This window comes from Coenobita brevimanus, chromosome 25 (assembly GCF_032717465.1).
Source record: "Coenobita brevimanus isolate Jiangsu-jjx chromosome 25, ASM3271746v2, whole genome shotgun sequence".
Lineage (NCBI taxonomy): Eukaryota > Metazoa > Arthropoda > Malacostraca > Decapoda > Coenobitidae > Coenobita > Coenobita brevimanus.
Genome location: NC_136978.1, coordinates 13,869,531 through 13,890,070, shown reverse-complemented (window position 1 = coordinate 13,890,070; position 20,540 = coordinate 13,869,531). Strand labels below are relative to the sequence as shown.

The following is a 20,540-nucleotide window of genomic DNA, read 5'->3' as shown; positions in this document are numbered from 1 at the left end:
GTATTCTTTCCCCTTCCTCAATTCTTGTACCGTATGCACATCCCCCATGTATTCCTTCATATCATTGAGCTGCATCACCTACAGGATCATTTAAATCCCCCCTTAATACTACAATCCCATCATCCCTCATACCACTTACTATACATATTAAGTCATCCCAAAATCTATCCCTCTCTGCCTCCTCCAAGCCTGCCTGTGGAGCATTTGCTGATACAATTGCAAACACCATACCACGGAACAAAATTTTCACTACTAATATCCTATCACTTGCCCTCATAACATTCATGACATATTCCAACCATTCCTCCCAAACCAACACACCCACACTCCCATATCCATCCATCCTACCCTGCCAAAACAACTTATAGCAACAATCCCTCCCAGCAGTCTTTCTGGCAGATACAACCATATACCGAACGTTTTGCACACATGCCACATCCACCCACCTCCTACTCATTACCTCAACCACTTCCCCAGCTCTGCCCCTCAAACTTCCCACATTCCATGAAGGCAAATTAAATGTGTATATAGATAGATAGATAGGTAGATAGATAGTATTAGGTGAGGGCGCTTCCATCCATTCACTCGATGTAGTGCTGCTTGGTGTCTGCCCTTTCCACTCTTCTATCCTTCCTCTTTTGTCTTTCTTTCCTTCATTCTTTCCTCTTCCTTCAGCCTGTGGGTGACTCTACACTGAGTAGCAAGCCAAATGGTTTCCTGTACACCAGGAAACCATTTACTACACTGGGTGATCACCATATAACCAAATTATGGCTCCTGGTGGTTTAGTGGGTAATTACGGCACTCCAATCAGATTGAGCTGGTGAAGGTTTATATCCAAGGGGTGGCTGGGGTGTATTGCTCATGTAATGCCACTCAGGGATGAGTGAGGCTGGTCACTGTATCTTAAATGTCAGGACCAACTTGTATAGCCCCAGGCTCCTATGCTCCTCATAGGGCATTGTAGGATTGGATGATGGATGGTTATATATCTATCTATCTATCTATTGCCAGACGTCTCAATCCCGTTTCGGGTGGCCACAAACAAATCGCCTCCAAGTCGCCCTGTCCCCCGCCATTTCACTGCCCTGCTCCAAACTCACACCCCCCTCTCTCATATACCTCTCCACCCCATCCCTCCATCTCATCCTCGGCCTCCCCCTCCCTCTTCCCCCCTCCACCTCACTCACATACACTCTCTTCGTCAGTCTTTCACCCTCCATCCTCTCCACATGGCCAAACCACCTCAGTGTGTTCCTCATAATGCTTCATATCACATCCACATCCACACCACAATGCTCCTTTATATCCTCATTCGTCAGCCTGTCTCTCCATGTGACTCCACAGGCTCCTCTTAAATAACTCATTTCCACTGCTCTCACTCTTGACTTGTGTCCTTCCAACAACATCCAAGCTTCACTTCCATACGTTAGAGTTGGTATCACAGTACTGTCATGTAGTAACTTTTTCACTTCCATGGTCACTTCCCTGTTTCTTATCACTGCTTTCAAAGAACCAGCAACCTTTCTTCCCTGCTGTACCCTTTCAAGCACTTCACCCTCCAAACCTCCATCCTTACTCATCACACTACCCAAGTACTTAAACGTACTCACATTTTCCAATTCCTCACCATCCAACCTCACTGTACATTCACTGACTTCACCTCTCTCAAAGACCATCACTTTACTCTTTCCTACATTCACCTTTAGATTCCATTTCTTACACACTCTCCCAAATTCATCCACCAAGCCTTGCAGCTCTCCTTCGTCTTCACTCAACAACACAGTATCATCTGCAGACAACAGTACAGAGAGTTTCCAAACACTATCCTCTCTCACCAGGGCCACTCCAACATCCACTACCCTACCTTGTACCTCTTTTATTACCCCATCCATGTACAGATTGAACAACCATGGAGACATGACACATCCCTGTTTCAACCCAACTTTCAAAGAGAAAAATTCACTTAGTTCACCATCCACCGCACTGCAGCCTTCGCACCATGATACATACTCTTCACAGCATTCAACAACTTCCCATGTACTCCATATATTCTTAACACTTTCCACAATCTTTGTCTATCCACCCTGTCATATGCTTTCTCCAAATCCATGAAAGCCGCATACAACTTCTTTCCCTTCTCTAGAAACTTTTCCACTAAAGATCTAAGAATGAATATCTGATCTACACAACCTCTTCCCTTCCTAAAGCCTCCCTCTTCTACTCCAACTAATTTCTCTGTTCTTTCTCTGACTCTGTCAATAAGTATCCTACCATACACTTTTCTTGTTATACTAAGAAGACAAATGCCCCTATGATTACCACACACTTCTTTTTCCCCTTTTCCTTTGTACAAGGGAACAATTATACCTGACTTCCAATCCTCCGGGACTCTACCTTCCTCCCAGGCCAATCTGCACATCTTCCACATCCATTCTACTACTATCTCTCCCCCATGCTTCAACATTTCACCACACACTCCATCAATTCCTGGGTCTTTCCCTGATTTAACTTTCTTCATTGCTTCCACAACTTCTATCCTACTGATTTCTTCCTGTCTTCTCACCTCCCTCCTTCTCCCAGCCATTCCCCAGCTGCTTATACTCGCATTACTTCCATCCTCTATGTTCAACAATTCCTTAAAGTGTTCTCTCCATCTGCTCACTTTTTCTCCCTTCTCCACTAGTAATCAACCATTTTTATCTTTCACTCCCCTGCTAACTTCACTTCCACCCTGTCTTACTCTTTTCACCTCTTTCCAGAACATTTTCTTACAGTCCCTCCCCTTTACACTCAAATTCCTTCCAAATTCCTCATCCACTTTCTTCTTACTCTCTCTTACTAATCTTTTCACCTCTCTCATACTTTCTACTTATAACTCTCTCTTCCGCCTCTCAACTTCTTCCACGCCCCTATTTCTCATCCATCCATTGTATGCTTTCTTCTTTTGTGCCACAGCCTGTCTCACCTCTTCAGTCCACCACGCTGTTGCTTGCACCCCCCTCCATCTTCTCTTCCTTCCACACACCACATCACATGCTGCACATATTTCTTCTGTAAATATCCTACACACACCTTCCACGTCTCCCATCTGCTCCAATTCATATTTGCCTAATCGTTCCTCCACTTCTCTCTTACACTCTGCCTTTTTCTCATCCTCTTGTAACCTTTCCACTCTCCTTGCAACTAGTCCTTCCTCTCGTCTTTCCCTTCTTCTATTCCTCCATCTTACTTGAATCCTAATTCTGGCCACCACCAAGTAGTGGTCAGAAAGTCCACTCCCCCAACCTCTATAAGCTCTTGCATCCATTACACATCTTCACATCCTTTCATCCACACACACATAATCAATCATTGCCTTCCTTTCATTCAGTTCACCACCCACCCTTCTCATCACTCACCATGTATACCTGTGGATCATTTTATGCCTGAAGAGGGTATTGGCTATCACCAACCCCCTCCCTGCACAAATGTCCACTAACGCACTGCCATTCTAATCTATCTCAGCAGGCACGCCCCACTCACCAACTATTCCATCCACCTTCACATTCCCAACTTTACCATTCATATCACCGATCAAAAACACTCTCTCATTCCTTCCAGACTTTTCCATGCACACTTCTACATTTGTCCAGAACTCTTCTCTCACTCTTCTAGCACGATCTTGCGTTGGCGCATACACACACACAATCGCCCACATTTGTATTCAAACTTTCAACTTTACCCACACAATCCTTGACCCAACTGATCCATACTGTCTTATGCTCTTCTTCCATCTTTTACTCACAGCTATACATACTCCTTCCTTTGCCCTCTCATTCTCACCTACTCCTTCACATATACCCCATCCATACTCCCATTCTCTCACACTTTCTCCTCTCCATTTTGTTTCAGTTATTCCACATACATCCACTTTCGCACCCTCAAGCACCTGGACAATCTCTCTCTCTTTCACCTGATCATTCTCTCCTCTTACGTTCCATGTGCCCATTACCAAGTCCTTTGTCCGGTCCTGGGTCGTCATCGTTTGGTCAGTCCTTGTCCGAGGCTTCGTGTTTGTTTTTTTAGTTAGTTGTTTTCCCGGGAGGGGCATTAACCCTCCGCCAACCCTTTTAGTCGCCTTTTACGACAAGTAGGGATACTGGGGGAGTATTCTTGAAAATCCTCCCTACCCCCAGGGGGGTATATGTAGAAAGAGAGAGAGGTTATATATATATACTGTGTGTTGTAATCCCTTTAATATCTGGATGCCTAGTAACCGGACACCCTAATATCTGGACATTTTGGGCCTGGGCCATCGGAACCCCCAAATGGCCAAAAAATTTAAAAAAGCCAAAAAAATCCAACTTTTTTTTTTTTCACCTGTAATTTGAACATGGCACACAGCGCCAAACAGCTGTGTTTACGCACGGCCCCTTGCTTCCTCCCCTCTCCAGTTACCGCCTAACTACCATCGTGACTAGACGCTCATTGCAGTGGATGCCGCACGTGCTCGTTCTTGTGAATAAACAGTGAATAAACTGCAATACCTCGCCACTAGACCACATGGGTATTTACAGTGTTGTGTAGTGTTGAGAAATTAGAATTCAGAGTGCAAAGGATTAAGTGCAGAGTGCAAACTGGCGGTTGCAACTGGCGTGGTGCAAGTAAGAACAGGATGTGCAGTGTTAAACAGTTATAATTCACTGCACAAAAGATTAAGTGCAGCACAACACTGGATTACTGTACGTGCTTCAAGTGCATTTTCACCACTGCCAGAGCCTTAGAGGAAGCGGGTTAATCTTCGTAATGGCCACGGCCATGTTGTAAGTACCCTGTACATTGGTAAATATTTTCCATACTTGTAATTCCTCATTCTCTGGTTCCTTTTCATTTATTTCATGCTCTCTGTCCCTTATTCGTGTGAATAGGGTCTTAAACCGGTGCTATGCATGTCCAGTAGGGAGTTGTATAGGTGGTTTTCTGAGTTAGGCTGGGTTAGGGTCCATAAGTACCAGTCCAGGAGGCAGGGTCCCAGTGTCCGGACGATCCCACTTCCCGGACATGCCTTTGGCTGTATTTCGTCGGATATTGGAGAGATTACTAAGTACAGTAGGTACCCACAGTATGTGAGTATATGGGCGGCAGAGGTCGTTGCTTACTATACTGGTCGCGTTGGCCAGTTTCTCTTGTGCCCCGCCCCCTACTGATGCCCCGCCCTCTTCCAGCTCTACTCGTTGCTGATTGGCTGAGATAATTCTTCTTCTTACTGACAGAATAATGAGCCTTACCACGAAATAGTATCGTATTATTTACTTTTACTTTGAATTCATTTCTTTATGACAAGGGAAGCACTAAAATTTGCTAACTGAATCAAAATCAGGTTGAAAAGAACCAACCTGCCTCCTCCCGCGACTGCAGCTGAGTTTTGCCGCCAAGAAAGTTCGGAGCTTGGCAATAACACATCGCAGCTGTGCCGCTATTACTGGTAAACATATTAAGTCACCTATTTGTCATCGCTGGTAAGTTACCACAGTATCATAACCATGTTGTAATTTTTTCTATTTCCTTAATATCAGGGGTTTGAATATAAAAGTAGGAAAACGAAATGTCACTGGCTTCGCTTTGAAATGAGAAATCTCATTCTATACACGTGAAGTCAGTGAAATCTTATAGAGGGAAAAGGGTTTTGTGTGTGTGTGTGGATACCATATTTAAGGAAAAATGTCAAAACATTAAGTTCTTTGTAGAATGTGTACCTTTTTATTTTCATAGAGGGAACTTTCGTTACTTTACAAACTTTTCAGGCCGATGACGTTCCTTGATACTGTACTTTTTTCCAACATCCTTTACTACAAAACATTTCCTAATTAAATGGAAAAGGTATCATTGCAGTTAAGGGGTTAAGTAAAAGTTTTGTTGCTTCGATTAGCGAGAGCGCCTGACATGTTTACCCAACATTGGCACGGCAAAGACTGGCTCAGAACTCCTACTCGGGCCGACGGGTGAGTGGGCGTGGCGAAGGGGGCGGGGCACGAGAAATTGGCCAACGCGACTGGTATAGGAATTATCATACTATGAATGCATAAACTTATGGTAAAAATTACATATGGGCAGCATCCCCCTTCATGGGCAACCCTTGAGACTCCTTTCAGACCTAAGTACAGGAATCCCTCCACTATCCAATGTAATAGAGCCAAAGGCATGTTCGGAAAGTGGGTCCATCCGGATAGTGGGTCCCTGCCTCCTGGACTGGTACTTAGGGACCCTATCCCAGCCTAACTTTGAAAGCCACCTAAATAGCTCCCTACCAGACATGCATAACACCTATGTAAGACCCTATTCACAGCAATAATGGACATAAAGCATGAAGTAAATGAAAAGGAACCAGAGAATGAGGAATTAGAAGTGAATATGGAAAATATTTAGCATTGTACAGGGTACTCACAGCACGTCTGTGGCTGCCTCCACTAAGGCTGTAGCAGTAGTGAAAATGCTCTTGAAGCACGTTCAGTAATCCAGTGTTGTCCTACACTTAATTCTTTGTGCTGTAAGTTATAATTGCACATTCTGTTCTTAATTGCACCATGCCAGTTTCAACCGCCACTTTGCACTCCACACTTAATCCTTTGCACTGTAAATTCTAATTTCTTAACACTGCACAACACTTTAAATTCCCATGTGGTCTAGTGGCGTGGTATTGCAGTTTATTCACTGTTTATTCACAAAAATGAGCACGTGCGTCATCCATTGTGATGTACATCTAATTTCGACGGTGGTTAGACGGTAACTGGGGAGGGGGGAGGAAGGAAGGGGTGAAGGGGTTGTGCATAAACAATAGCTGTTCAGTGCCGAGAGCCAATTTCAAAGTACAGATGGGGAAAAATTCAGATTTTGGGGGGATTTTTTTTTCTTTTTTTGGCCATTTTTGAGTTCCGAAGGTCTATGCCTACAATGTCCGATAAGTGGGGAGTCCAGATAGTGGGCGTAGGGATAGCACAGGGATTACTGTATTGTTCTGTACAGGAAACTATCTAAGGCATATTACCTACTGTAAGATAAAGTAAACCAATATGATCATGACTTTACTAAGTTAACAAGGATATGGCATAACTTAACCAACAAGAATATGGCTGCTCACCTTAACCCAAGGTGACAGCAGGCGAATTGTCTCCTGCACCACTCGGTTTTGGGACATTTCGGCATCAAGTTCATTTGCCGTCACACTAATGAGACAATTCGCCGTCATTAATGAAGACAGCTATGGGTGACGCTAGAATAATTCAAAGGCGACTACAGTGAGGAAGAAACAAGTTAATTAAACCACCAGTGATGGAGATTGGAGATTTGTCTATGAGCCATTTCCTGGGGAGGATCAAGAGAATGATGCAATGTCTGAGGTGTCAGAAATAGACTTTGAAGGGTTTATGAACGAAGTGAGTGCATTAGCTAGTGAAAGTGTTGAAAGTGCTGGTGACGAGAGTGGTGAGGATGGTGGTGTGTCCAGCGGTGCAGGAGAGAATACACTGTCAAGTCAATTCGCCATCAGACAATTCCCTGTCAAAACGTGGACGATTCCCCGTCGAGACAATTCACACCCTGGACAATTCCCCATCATTCTGTAAATACAGTATATTTATTATTAATCAGTCAATATTTTAATAACCATCAAAGTGTGTGTTCAATAGCATAGGCTTTGGATATTATTTATTAGTTATACTTTTAGTCAATATTGACCAAAGGTGCAAGTAATAAATAATATCCAAAGCCTACGCTATTGAACATTGACTTTTATGGATCCCCCTGAAATATACAGTAGTTATTAAAGTATTGATTAATGAATAATAAGTGTACTGACGGGGATTCGTCCATGTTTTGATGGGGAATTGACTTGACGGCAAATTGTCTTGGAACCCTAGCATGCAACTCCTGCACCACTTGACACACCACCTTCCTCACCACTCTAGTCACCAGCACTTTCATCACATTCACTAGCTAATGCACTCACTACATTCATAAACCCTTCAAAGTCTGTTTCCGACACCTCAGACATCGCATCATCCTCATGAACCTCCCCCAGGAAATGGCTCATCAACAAGTCTCTACTGTCCATCACTGGTGATTGGCGCTTCTTGGGGTGGCAATGTCGTGTGCTCAGGGTTTGGGCCACTCTTTGCTGCCGTCTCGTCTATTACGAGTTCAATTCGTGTCACTATTAAAAAATACTAAAATTCGATAAAAAATAGGTCCTCGCCTACAATGAGGATCGCATACTCTGAACTCACGGTCTATGGGTACCTGCTGTATGTATATAAATATACACACACACACACACACACATATATACAGTATACACATACAGTCAACGCTCATTTAACATGCGATTTGAGTGTGTGACCCTCACATAACACGGAAGACAGTTTTTAAGGCCAAGAATGGGTCAAAACACAAAAATGGCATATGTAACACAGGTGTAAAAATCTGCCTATTTTTTCAAAAACCAGTTTTTAAGGCCGAGAATGGGTCAAAACACGAAAATGGCATATGTAACGTGAGTGAAAAATCTGCCCATTTTTTAAAAAAACCATACTATGCTGCAACGATAGTGATTACGCGGCCTAAGGCCCAAAATGATGTTTTAGACAGTAATATGCAAAAAAATTGGTCATAACGTGGTGCAAAATGGGCAAAACGCAGCAGCGACAATCATAGCACGGGTTGCATCTTCCTGTGACATGTGGCTGTCACATGTCTGCACGGGGTGTCATCACAGTCCACTGAGCATTCCATCCCCACTTGAGCCCACCCTCTCCCTGCGCTCTGCCTCCACACGTACTGTGTGTTATCTTTGCTTTTTTTTGGGGGGGGTGGGGGCACCTGACCCAGCCTGGCCTAGCCCGACCATGCCACTGCACCGTGACCCAGCGAGATGTTGGAAGAGTCAGACCCAAGAGCAGAAGCTTGATGTCATCAAGCACAAGGAGAGAGGAGAGTGTAATTGTGCCATTACCAAGGTGTATCAGGTCAGTGAGTCAACTATTCGTACGATCCTGGGGAAGATGGACACCATTATGAAGATTGTGCGGGCCTACGGGCGATCTCCCATGGACCAGAGGATTCAAGTGTCTGACCCTGCACTTGTGATGATGGAGAGGTTCCTGGTCATGTACTTGAACCAAAAGGAGAGGGAAATAGTTCCAGGCGACTCCATTAACATACGAAGGATGGCCCACCACCTGTATGCTGTTGCTTGCTGTAAGCTGTCCCACCCCCCAGGCAGGTTTAAGGCATTGAGTGGTTGGTTTGGAAAGTTTAGGAAAAGGAGGGATTTGAAAAGAGTACAGGTGACAGGAGAATGAGTGTCAGTGGATGCCGGAGCAGCAGAGGGGTTTGTAGATGTCCTAAAGGGAATCATCCCGGATGGTGGTTATACTGGTGAACAAATTTATAACAGATGAGACATGTCTCTGATACAAGAGGATGTCAAGGACTACGTACATCTCGAAAGAACACAGGCAAGGCAGGGGTAGGAAAGTTGATAAGGTAAGAATCACTCTACTTTTGTCATGCAGTGTTGCAGGCCATAAGATGAGGCCATTACTTGTATTTAAAAAAAAAAAAAAAAAGGTGCTTTAAGCAGTTGGAACACATGAATGAATCGGGGCTCATTGTGAGAAATCAAAGGCAGGGTGGATGACAAAGGATATCTTAAATAGGTGGTACAAGAAACATTTTATTCCTGATGCAAAGAGGTGTGAGGAGTTGGACATACCATTTAAATTTCTGTCAGTGCTTGACAACACACTAGGGCATCCAGCCTACTTGGAGAGGGCTTACATGAAAGTGTTAAGGTAGTGTTTTTGCCAGCTAACACGATTTCCCACCAGCAACCCCAAGACCAGGAAGTGCTAGCTTGTTTGAAATACTGTACAGTACCATTATGAGATGCTCTTGTTTGAGTGTCTCAGGGAGGCAACAGACAATTGTGAGGAGGAACATCTCCTCCAGGAGGAAGTGCTTGGTGGTGATTAGGATTTGGAGGCATCTTATGAGGAGGTTTTGGATGACCCAGCAGATCTCCAGCCAGGTCTCTCCCATGCGCCTCAGCCTGACCCAGCTGAACTGGTGCCCGGTCCTTCTCATTTGCCTCAGCCTGACCCTTCACAGCGTCACCTTTTAACTGTGACAGCTTTTTGGAAAAACTGTAATATGAGGAAAGTCATCACGAACATTCTTAGGACATGGGATTGGGTGTCTGTGGCAATGATAAATCATGCCTGATGCAAGCTGGCACCTGCACTGTGTGTCGCTAGAGGTGGTGAGTTGCAGTCACTACAGGCTGTGCGGCAGGAAGCAGTACGAGTTTGCAGAGCCATGCCAGGCTGTGAGGTGGTGCAAGAGGAGGATTTGGTAGAGGTTGTGGAGGACAATGTGATGCCAGAGGACGTCATGCAACACATTGAAGAGCTCGACAGGGAACACCGTGAGGCAGAGGAGCTGGGGGATCAGGCTGAGGCACGAACCACGGCACCGGTTACAACCATGGGTTGCATAAACAACATCTTTGCTGGTGCAGAGACGCTCAAGGAAGCCATCATGCTTTATGAAATGGATTAGGTTCGAAAGACTGATATGCTGGACACTGTGCTGCATGCAGTGCGACCATATGAAGAACTAAGGGAAGAGAAAATACGACACTGCCACCAGACTCTACTCACCCGGTAGTTTTGTCCTTGACAGATGCCAGAGCAACAAGAGCCAGAGGAAGATACAATATCTGTGGGTTCCCTTGACTTTGAGGGGTTTGTGCAGGAGGAGTTGCAGCAGAGGATTGTGGATGCACAGGATTTACCTTCTTCCACAGATGAGGACTCCATGGAGTTGGCACTGCAAGAGGACCGTGCTGGGACCCCCACTCCCCCTCCCCCCAGGAAGCTCACAACCTCTTCAATTCAAGGTGAGGAATCCTCCAGTGTTTGCATATAATGAAGTCATTATTAGGTAGGTAAATGTCCTGGGAAAAATCCCGGAAAATTGCCTAAAAGGGTGAACTTAGGGCTGGCTTGGGTACTACGAATCCCTTTAACATGTAAATATGTGGCTCTATAACATGGAAATCTCATAAAGCGGGACCTCCTGGGGCCAATACTTGCGTGTAATGTGAGCACTCGCTGTACATGTATATATGTGTGTATTTATATAATATATACCATATATATATATATATATATATATATATATATATACATTAATTCCTCCAATAACTGATGTAATAAAGCCAAAGGCATGTCTGGAAATTGGATTTGTCTGGGAATTGGGAAAATGCCTCTTGGACAGGTACTTATGGACCCTAACCCAGCCTAACTCAGAAAATCACCTACATAACTCCTTAATGGACATGCATAGCACCTGTTTAAGACCCTATTCACATGAATGAAGGACAGAAAACATGAAATAAATGAAAAGGAACCAGAGAATGAGGAATTAGAAGTGAGTATGGAAAATATTTAGCAGTCTACAGGGTACTTACAAAATATCCGTGGCTGTTATGAAGATTAACCCGCCTCCTCAAAGCTTCTGGCATTGGTGAAAATGCTCTTGAAGCACGTACAGTAGTCCAGTATTGTGCTTCACTTAATCCTTTGTAGTGTGAATTATAACTGTTCAACACTGCACATTTTGTTCTTACTTGTGCCACACCAGTTGCAACACACTAGTTTGCACTTTGCACTTAATCCTTTGCACTCTGAATTCAAATTTCTTAACACTCCACAACACTGTAAATTCCCATGTGGTCTAGTGGCGAGGCATTGCAGTTTATTCACAAAAACAAGCACATGCAGCAGCCATTGCGATGAGCATCTAGTCTCGATGGTAGTTAGGTGGGAACTAGGGAGGGAAGGAAGCAGGGGGCTGCTCTACTACGCACGGAAACACAGCTGTTTGGCGCCACGCGCAAAGTTCAAAGTATGGTTGAAAAAATGTTGGACTTTTTTTTTGGGGGGGCGGGGTAAAGCCCGGGCCCAAAATATCTGGGAATTGGGGTGTCCGAGCATTGGGCATCTGGGTATTACAGGGATTACTGTATATATATATATATATATATATATATACAGTAATCCCTCCATTATCCGCTGTAATAGAGCCAAAGGTATGTCCGAAAAGTAGTCTTGTCCGGACAGTGGGCCCTAGCCTCCTGGACTTGTACATATGGACCCTAACCTACCCTGACTCAGAAAAACATGTCCTAATGGACATGTATAGCACCTATTTAACCCTTTAACCACGGGAGTCATCCCAGAATGACATTGCAAAAACTGGACCAAACCGTGGGTGTCATTCTCGAATGTTTGTGAATATTTTGAATACCGTGCGTTTTTTTCGTGCGCCAATTGTTTCAAGGGAGAGTAGCTATTAAGTTTTTTCACTCCAGCCGACCCCCACCTCCCTCCTCCCACCCGCTGGGCCCCCACCTCCCACCCCTGACCAAACATGCATCAGTATCTGTCCAGCCGTGTGAGTGACAACACCGCTGATGTGGCAGTGAAGTGCGGGCAATTACAGTGCCTTTTACCTGCCTTAATGAACACAGAGTGGGTGTTTATCATATGTGCAGTGTTCATATATGTTTATAGTATTATTATCAGAATGAGGTTGGCATTTGGTAATGGTGTGTGAGCGAAAAATAGTGATTACACCACCGCTGATGTGGCAGTGAAGTGCGGGCAATTACAGTGCCTTTTACCTGCCTCAGTGAACACAGAGTGGGTGTTTATCATATGTGCAGTGTTCATATATGTTTATCAGAATGAGGTTGGCATTTGGTAATGGTGTGTGAGCGAAAAATAGTGATTACAACACCGCTGACGTGGCAGTGAAGTGCGGGCAATTACAGTGCCTTTTACCTGCCTCGTTGAACACAGAGTGGGTGTTTATTGTATGTGCAGTGTTCATATATGTTTATAGTATTATTATCAGAATGAGGTTGGCATTTGGTAATGGTGTGTGAGCGAAAAATAGTGATTTTAGATCGCTCACTTCTAATGGCACTGCCCATCCAGTGATAGGCAACGAAATCATGAAACCTACATCATTGCAAAGCCGAAGGTTAGTATTTTCTAGTAGTACCTTATTTTTCGCTCTAGATTTATTCTGTGCAGAGTTATAAAGGTTTAAAGTTTGTTTACATTTTGGCTGGAACCCCTGCGGGAGAGGCCAGTCGGGGCAAAACAATGCCCGCGGTTAAAGGGTTAAGACCCAATTCACACCAATAAGGGACATAAAAGAATGAAATAAGTGCAAAAGAACCAGAGAATGAGGTTTTAGAGTTGAGTAAATACAATATTAAACATTCTGGGTACTTACAAGAGGTCCCTGGCTCCTGGACTGGTTACTTATGGACCCTAACTTAGCCTAACTCAGAAAAACACCTCCCTACTGGACATGCATAGCACCTAAGACTCTATTTGCACCAAGAAGGGACGTAAAAGAGTGAAATGAGGTTTGAGAGGTAAGTATGGAAAATACAGTACAGTATGAAACATTCTGGGTACTTACAACAAGTCCCTGGCCATCTCGATGAATAACCCACCTCCTTTCAGACTCTGACAGTAAAAAGGAGTACTTGAAGCACCTACAGTACACTGTACATGAAGTCTTGCACTGAACTTAGTCATTTGCACTCATAAATCAATTTTCTTAACACTACACACTTTAGTCTAATTTGTGCATCATTGTACCTTAATGAAATAAGTGTTGCACTCTGCACTGAAGTCTTTGCACTCATAAATCCATTTTCTTAACATTATACACTCTAGTCTAATTTGTGCTCCATTGAACGTACATAAAATCAGTGTTGCACTCTGCACTTTAGTCTTTGCACTCACAATCCTAATTTCTTAACACTGCACACTGTTTTTTTCACTGCACAACACTATAAATTCCCGTGTGGTCTAGTGGAGAGTTCTTGCCGTTTAATCACTGTCAGAGTCAGAGAGTAGCTGATGCAGGTGGCCTAGGGGTGCGTCGCCGGGACGTGGTGATGGACTACCCACTGCAGATGACTCTGAAGACAGGCACAAACTCACGTTCAGTGGTGACTCCACCGTGCCTGATGTGCTGGGCTGTGGCTCGGAAAATGAGGGCCTATCTTGGGGAGGCAATGGAATGGATCCAGGGCTGGGCTCAGCAGGGATCATGGGTCTGAAAAAGCTGTCAATGGTTGATTGATGCAAGGAACGACGATTTTGGCGATTAATGATGGTCTGCCTGAAAGCGCGCACTTCCTCCTCAAGTCCCAAGGGCCCCATCTCCCTGTCACAGTCCGGGTGTTCCAGGTAGTCGAGAACGAGTTCTACGTGTTCCCGGAGTGCGCTCAGCTTAGGGATGGCTGGAGTAGTTTCACGCTGAGAAGAGTCCGCATCATCGTCGCCGTCCTCGTCAGAATATTCAAGTTGGGTACTGACACCTGCAACTGAAGATGCAATCTCGATATCAGATATGGTCTGATACCTAGGATTGCCCTCATCGTCATCCAACCACTCACGCACTTCGTCCACATCAACATCGTCGCCATGCACACTTAGATGTGCATGGAAGTCATCTACGTCAAAACCTAGGAAATTGTGCTCCACATCCGTTCTGTGCAGCAGACGAGCCCAACCATTTTCTAGAGTCTTGACAGGGACATCCTTCCATGCACTGGCCCAGTTGTTGATGGCAGACTTGATGTTGTAGCGGTGAAGGTTTTCCAAAGTCCACTGGCCTCGCGTGTCCCGTCCCTCCTTGCGCTCGTCCTCCTCCTCGAGAACAACCATCACCTCGTCCAGGAACTTCCGTCGGTACAGCATCTTCATTGCCACGATCTCTCCTTGGTCCATTGGTTGGATGAGAGCAGTCGTATTAGGTGGCAGAAACATGCACCTAATGCGCCCATTCTCAGCCACCAAGTCCTTGTCACACGGGTGACCAGGTGCATTGTCGATGAGAAGGAGGGCCTTTACCTGGTCGATCGGGATTCCAAGTTTCTCCGTCCAGTAATGGATGACCTCCTTAACGAAATGGCGGTGGAACCAGTCTTTGAAGATGTGGGCAGTGAACCATGCCTTCAAAGAATGGTACCAAACGACAGGAAGGACATCCATCACCCCACAAAGACACCGAGGCTGCTTTGCACGGCCAACAATAACGGGCTTGAGCCGGTGCATGCCGTTAGCATTGGTACAACACAAAACAGATATCCGTTGCTTGGAGAGCTTGCGGCCAGATACACGCTTCTCCGTCTCATCGGCTAGAGAGTTCGTTGGCAAAGAGTGATAGAATAAACCAGATTCATCAGTGTTGTAGACTTGACCGAGAGTGAGGCCCTCCCTGCCGATCAAGCTCTTCACCTTGTGCTGAAACTCCTCTACTCCATCCTCGTTGGCGTCCAAAGCTTTGCCATGGGTCTTACAGTTAGTAAGGCCATGTCGTAGCTTGAACGCGAAGAGCCAACCCTCGGATGCCTTGAAGTCTAGGGCATCGTGATGCCTTGCGAACTTCTTAGCAGCAGCCTTCAGCTCCGTGCCACGCACCAGCACACCGGCAGCATGTTGCTGTCGTTACCAAATTAACGTGGAGTGGTCGACTTCTGCATACCAGGGAGTAAACATCATCTTCCTCTCCACGTTGCATTTGCTTTTCGACAAGAAGTCAGCCGTGTGCTGCATGAGTTTGTCGTGGGATCTCTTGATATCAAACAAAGTAGATCGGGCCAGGTTGAATTCACGAAGGATGCGTGAGGTTGACCATCCCTCGTCCACCTTGTCCAATATCTCCCTCTTCTTCTCAAGAGTCAAAACCACTCTCTTCCTCTTCTCAGGCAGCGGGACCATCATCACACACACAAAGGAGAGGCAGGAGAGCCTGCAGCAGGTAGGGCACCACCACAAAAGCGAGCACGTGGGCGGCCATGATGAGTGTGCACTCACAACAAGAGACGGGCGGTAAGTGGGGAGGATGCAGGGGCGCTCTAGCAGACGGTTGCGGAACTACTCACCAAAACACAGCTGGTCCGTGCCGCGTGCACCGAGTTCAAATTACGGGGGGATTTTTTTCGAATTTTTTGCGATTTTTGGCCCATTTTAGGAATACTGGATCCCGGGACCAAAATATCCGGTAAGTGGGGTTGTCCGGAAAGTGAGCGTCCGGATAGTACGGGGATTACTGTACAATTATCCAGCTTCAAAATAACACCACAACCAGCATCCTATCATAAAAAGTGTATTTACACTGACCGATCAAAGAAAAACATCGTGAAGTGAATATGTGGCCGAGACTAAAATAAAATTGTGCATCTCTTTCCTTTCACTTTACTGCACAAGGAAATGCAAGTATTACCATAATCTATATGTATTTGTAAAGGTAATTTATTGTATTTTTGCGAGGTTTAAACCAAATTTACATATCTTTACTCGTTATTTTTTGCCGAATATTTTTCTACGGCAAGGTATAAAATTCTTGCTTAGCCTAACTTCAGTTTGTCATTTTGACATTTTTTTTCTTTGTTCTCCTTTTTTGAACATACTACGATAAAGTACAACTATTCAGCTTTATAGTGGCACCAAAACCAACATTCTATCATGAAAAGTGTATTTACACTGAGCGATCAAAGTAAAATATCGGGCCACGAAGACGTGGGTCTGCGTGAGTGTCTGTCTCTAGCACAGACATAATCTGCCCTGCCCAGAAATCTAATAGAGTTAACTCGTGGAGATGAAGTAAGGACCGAAAGAACATTTTGAAAGCCTGATGAATGGGAATAGAGAGAGCTGAGCCGCTGTGAACATGATTGGTTTTGGTGGTGTGCAGTGAAGGAATGCAGTGATAGGAAACGTGACACTTGCGCAGGTGAAGAATGCTGTGAAACGGCTGAAAAATGGGAAAGCAGCTGGGGTTGATGAGGTGTATGCAGAGATGATTAATTGTAGTGGAGAGAACGGAATGTAGTGCCTGTTGGAGATGTGGAAGGAGACATGGATGAGTGAAACTTTTGCCAGCAGAGTGGAAGAAGGCTGTGACTGTATCCCTGTACAAAACTAACGGTTAGCAAAGCGAGTGCAAGAATTATCATGGCATAAGTTTATTGGGTGTGGTAAGGAAGGTATAGGCCTATAGAAGAATTATGACAGAGAATGTAAGAGAGATATCAGAAGTAATGGTGAGTGATGGACAAGGTGGCATTAGGAATGGCAGAGGATATATGGATCAAATATTTGCAGAGACAGATAGTGGAGAAGGCTTGTGAGAAGGACTGTAAGGTGTTTATGGCATTCATGGATCTGGAAAAAGCATACAACAAAGTAGACAGAGAAGGATTGTGGAGGGTTTGCTCATGTACGGTGTAGATGGTGAGCTACTTGGTGCTGTCAAGAGTTTTTATGATGGTAGTGAAGCATGTGTAGGGGTAAAAGGACATCTAAGTGAATGGTTCATGATCGGTGTGGGCGTGTGGAAAGGTTTATGTGATGTCCCCATGGTTGTTCAGTATATAAGTGGATGGGGTGATGAGAGAAGTAAAAACACGAGTAATGGAGAGGGGGATGGCGTTGGTAATAAATGGTGATGGTTGGAATATCACAAATTTGTTGTATGCTGATGGTGCAGTAATACTTGCAAATACCAGACAAGAACTTGGTAGATAAGTGCAGAGTTTTGTTGATGTCAGTGAGTGTCATGCCTTGAGAGTAACTGTAGAAGAGAGTAAAGTGCTGGTTATTGAGTGAGAAGTTGACTCCCAGTGTGATATTACAGTGAATGGAGAGAGACTGGTACTGGTGAGAGAGTTCAAATACCTGGGTACAGTGATAGAATAGACAGGAAAATGTCCAAAAGAAGTAGAAAGTAGAGTGATACAAGGAAGGAAAGTAACTGGTGCATGAAGTCTTTGATAAGAAACAGAGGCTTGAGTGTTGCTGCTGCATGAGGCTTACATGAAGGAGTGTTAGTGCCAGCTTTAACATATGGATGTGAGTCTATGGTGTGACATGAAAATGAAAAGTCAAGAGTGAGAGCAGTGGAGCTGGGACTGCTGAGGCAGGTATGTGGAGTACAGAGAGTGGATAGGATATGAAATAATATGATTCATGAAAGATGTGGAGTGAGAAAGTCTGTGGATACCAGAGTTAATGAGAGTGTACTGAGATGGTATGGTCATGTGGAGAGAATGGATAACAATTGAGTGGTGAAAATGGTATATCTGAACGAATTTGAAACAGAGAGCATGCGAGGTAGGCCAAGAAGAACAGAGAGCATGCGAGGTAGGCCAAGAAGAAGGTGGAGGGATATAGTTGATGAGTGTGTGAGGAGGAGAGGTTTGGAAGTCGGTGAGGCTAGGGGACTGACAGGAGATCGAGCTGGCTGGATGAATATTGTGAGGAGAAGTGCATGATCAAGGATTTCGCACCTTTTTTTAACGTGAGAGCATTCGGATTGACACTGTTGGATACGTTTATGTGAAGCTACAGTACATTGTGAATGTGTTTGGTGTATCAGATAGAGCCAGGATTCCGGGGACTTGAATGGTGAGTGAATAGAAGCATGGTCCATTGGATTGGGCAGATTTGGGCTGTCTGGATGATGCTACTCCTCACTCTACCCTAGGGTGGGAAAGGAGGTCCGAATGATGATGATGATGATGATGATTATATATATATATATATATATATATATATATATATATATATATATATAGAGCTAGATATAAATATTTATAAATATATATATATATATATAGATATATATAAATATATATATACAGTAATCCCTCCAATATCCAACGTAGTAGGACCATAGGCAGGTCCGGATATTGGGCCCCAGCTTATGGACGTGTACTTATGGACCCTAACTCAGAGAAACACCTATACAACTCCCTCTGGACATGCATAGCACCTATTTAAGACCCAAATCACACCAATAAGGGACATAAAAGACTGAAATAAATGCAAAAGAACCATAAAATGAGGTTTTAGAGGTGAGTTTATACAGTATTAAACATTCTGGGTACTTACAAGTCCCTGGCTCCTGGACTGGTTTGAACCGCCAGTTTGCAGTCCACAGTTAATCCTCTGCACTCTGAATTCTAATTTCTTAACACTGCACAACACTGTGAATTCCTGTGTGTTCTAGTGGCGAGGTATTGCAGTTTATTCACTGTTTATTCACAAAAAACAAGCACCTGTGGCTTGCACTGCTATGAGCATCTGCTCTCAATCGGAGTTAAGCTGTGACTGTTGATGACGGGGTAACAGAGTTGCCAGATCGCAACGGCCACATTACCAATCTCCTCAACTTTCATTACCAAATTTAACTTTTCATTACCAAATTCATAAAGCTAGCATTTATTCTTCACTAATTATATATACAAGTGGAAATACATGTAATCACTCTCCTTATAATTAACACCATGTTGATTATTTTCACGCTATGTAGGGTAGCAGATTAATCAGAGAGAGCAAACAATCCACCATCTCCATCCTGTGTATCCTCATACATGTGAAAAATCCATTTGGTAATGCATTATTCTGATTCATTACCAAACGAATATTTCATTACCAAATTGGCCCACACTTGGTAATGAAAAATACCAAATGGCAACCCTGACAGGGGAGGGGGGAGGGGGGAGGAAGGAAGGGGTGAAGGGACCATGGTGTAACAACTGTACAGCGCCAGGCGTCAATTTCAAATTACGGGTGGGAAAAAAGTCAGATTTTTTTCGAATTTTTTTGCAGTTTTTGGCCCATTTTGGGAATATTGGATCCCAGGATGATTATGTCTGGTTAGTGGGGATGTTCGGATATTAGAGGGATTGCTGTATATGTATGTATGTATGTATGTGGATGCACACACCATCCACTCACTCAGTGTAGTGCTGCCCTCAGGTGTCAACCCTTTCCTCTCCTCCATCTTTCTATCCTTCCATCCGCTTCTGTCCTTGTTTCCTTCATTCTTTCCATGTCCCTCTGCCTACGGGTGACATTACACTCCCCTTTCTTTCATTCTTTCCTTCATTCTTTCCTCTTCCTTCTGCCTGTGGATGACTCTACACTGAGTGATAAGCCAAATGGTTTCCTGTACACCAGGAAACCATTTACTATGCTGGGTGGTAACCTTATAACTAAATTTTGGCGCTTTGTGGTTTAGTGGGTAATTATGGCACTCCATTCGGATTGCGCCGGTGAAGGTTTATATCCAAGGGGTGGTTGGGGTTTATTGCTTATGTAATGCCACTTAAGAATGAGTGAAGCTGGTCACTGTCATCTCAAATGTCAGGACCAACTTGCCTAGCTCCAGTGGCATAGCGTGGGGGGGGCCACAGGGGCGGTTGCCCCAGGCGCCACACACACACATACACAAAAAGTAGTGATAATAAATAAAAAATAGCATGCCCTTCCCCTCATACAGAAAATCTCCCAATGTTCAAACATTCTACAGTACACAGTTTCTCAACATGACGGGGCAAATAAATGTTACCACGTAACATTTACATTATTTTTCTCGCTAATTACAGGCATACTGTCCTTCAT

At 44.3% G+C, this 20,540-nt stretch overlaps 1 protein-coding gene across 1 annotated transcript in view; it reads left to right on the top strand.

Annotated features, from left to right (window-relative positions):
- LOC145393722 (uncharacterized) overlaps positions 1–20,540 on the top strand; it is an 848,279-nt gene that overhangs the window by 111,158 nt on the left and 716,581 nt on the right. The window contains exons 13-15 of the mRNA XM_080267765.1: positions 8,919–9,145; positions 10,293–10,512; positions 10,720–10,953. Coding sequence (XP_080123891.1) covers positions 8,919–9,145; positions 10,293–10,512; positions 10,720–10,953 — 681 coding nt within the window. The remainder of the gene's footprint in view (positions 1–8,918; positions 9,146–10,292; positions 10,513–10,719; positions 10,954–20,540) is intronic.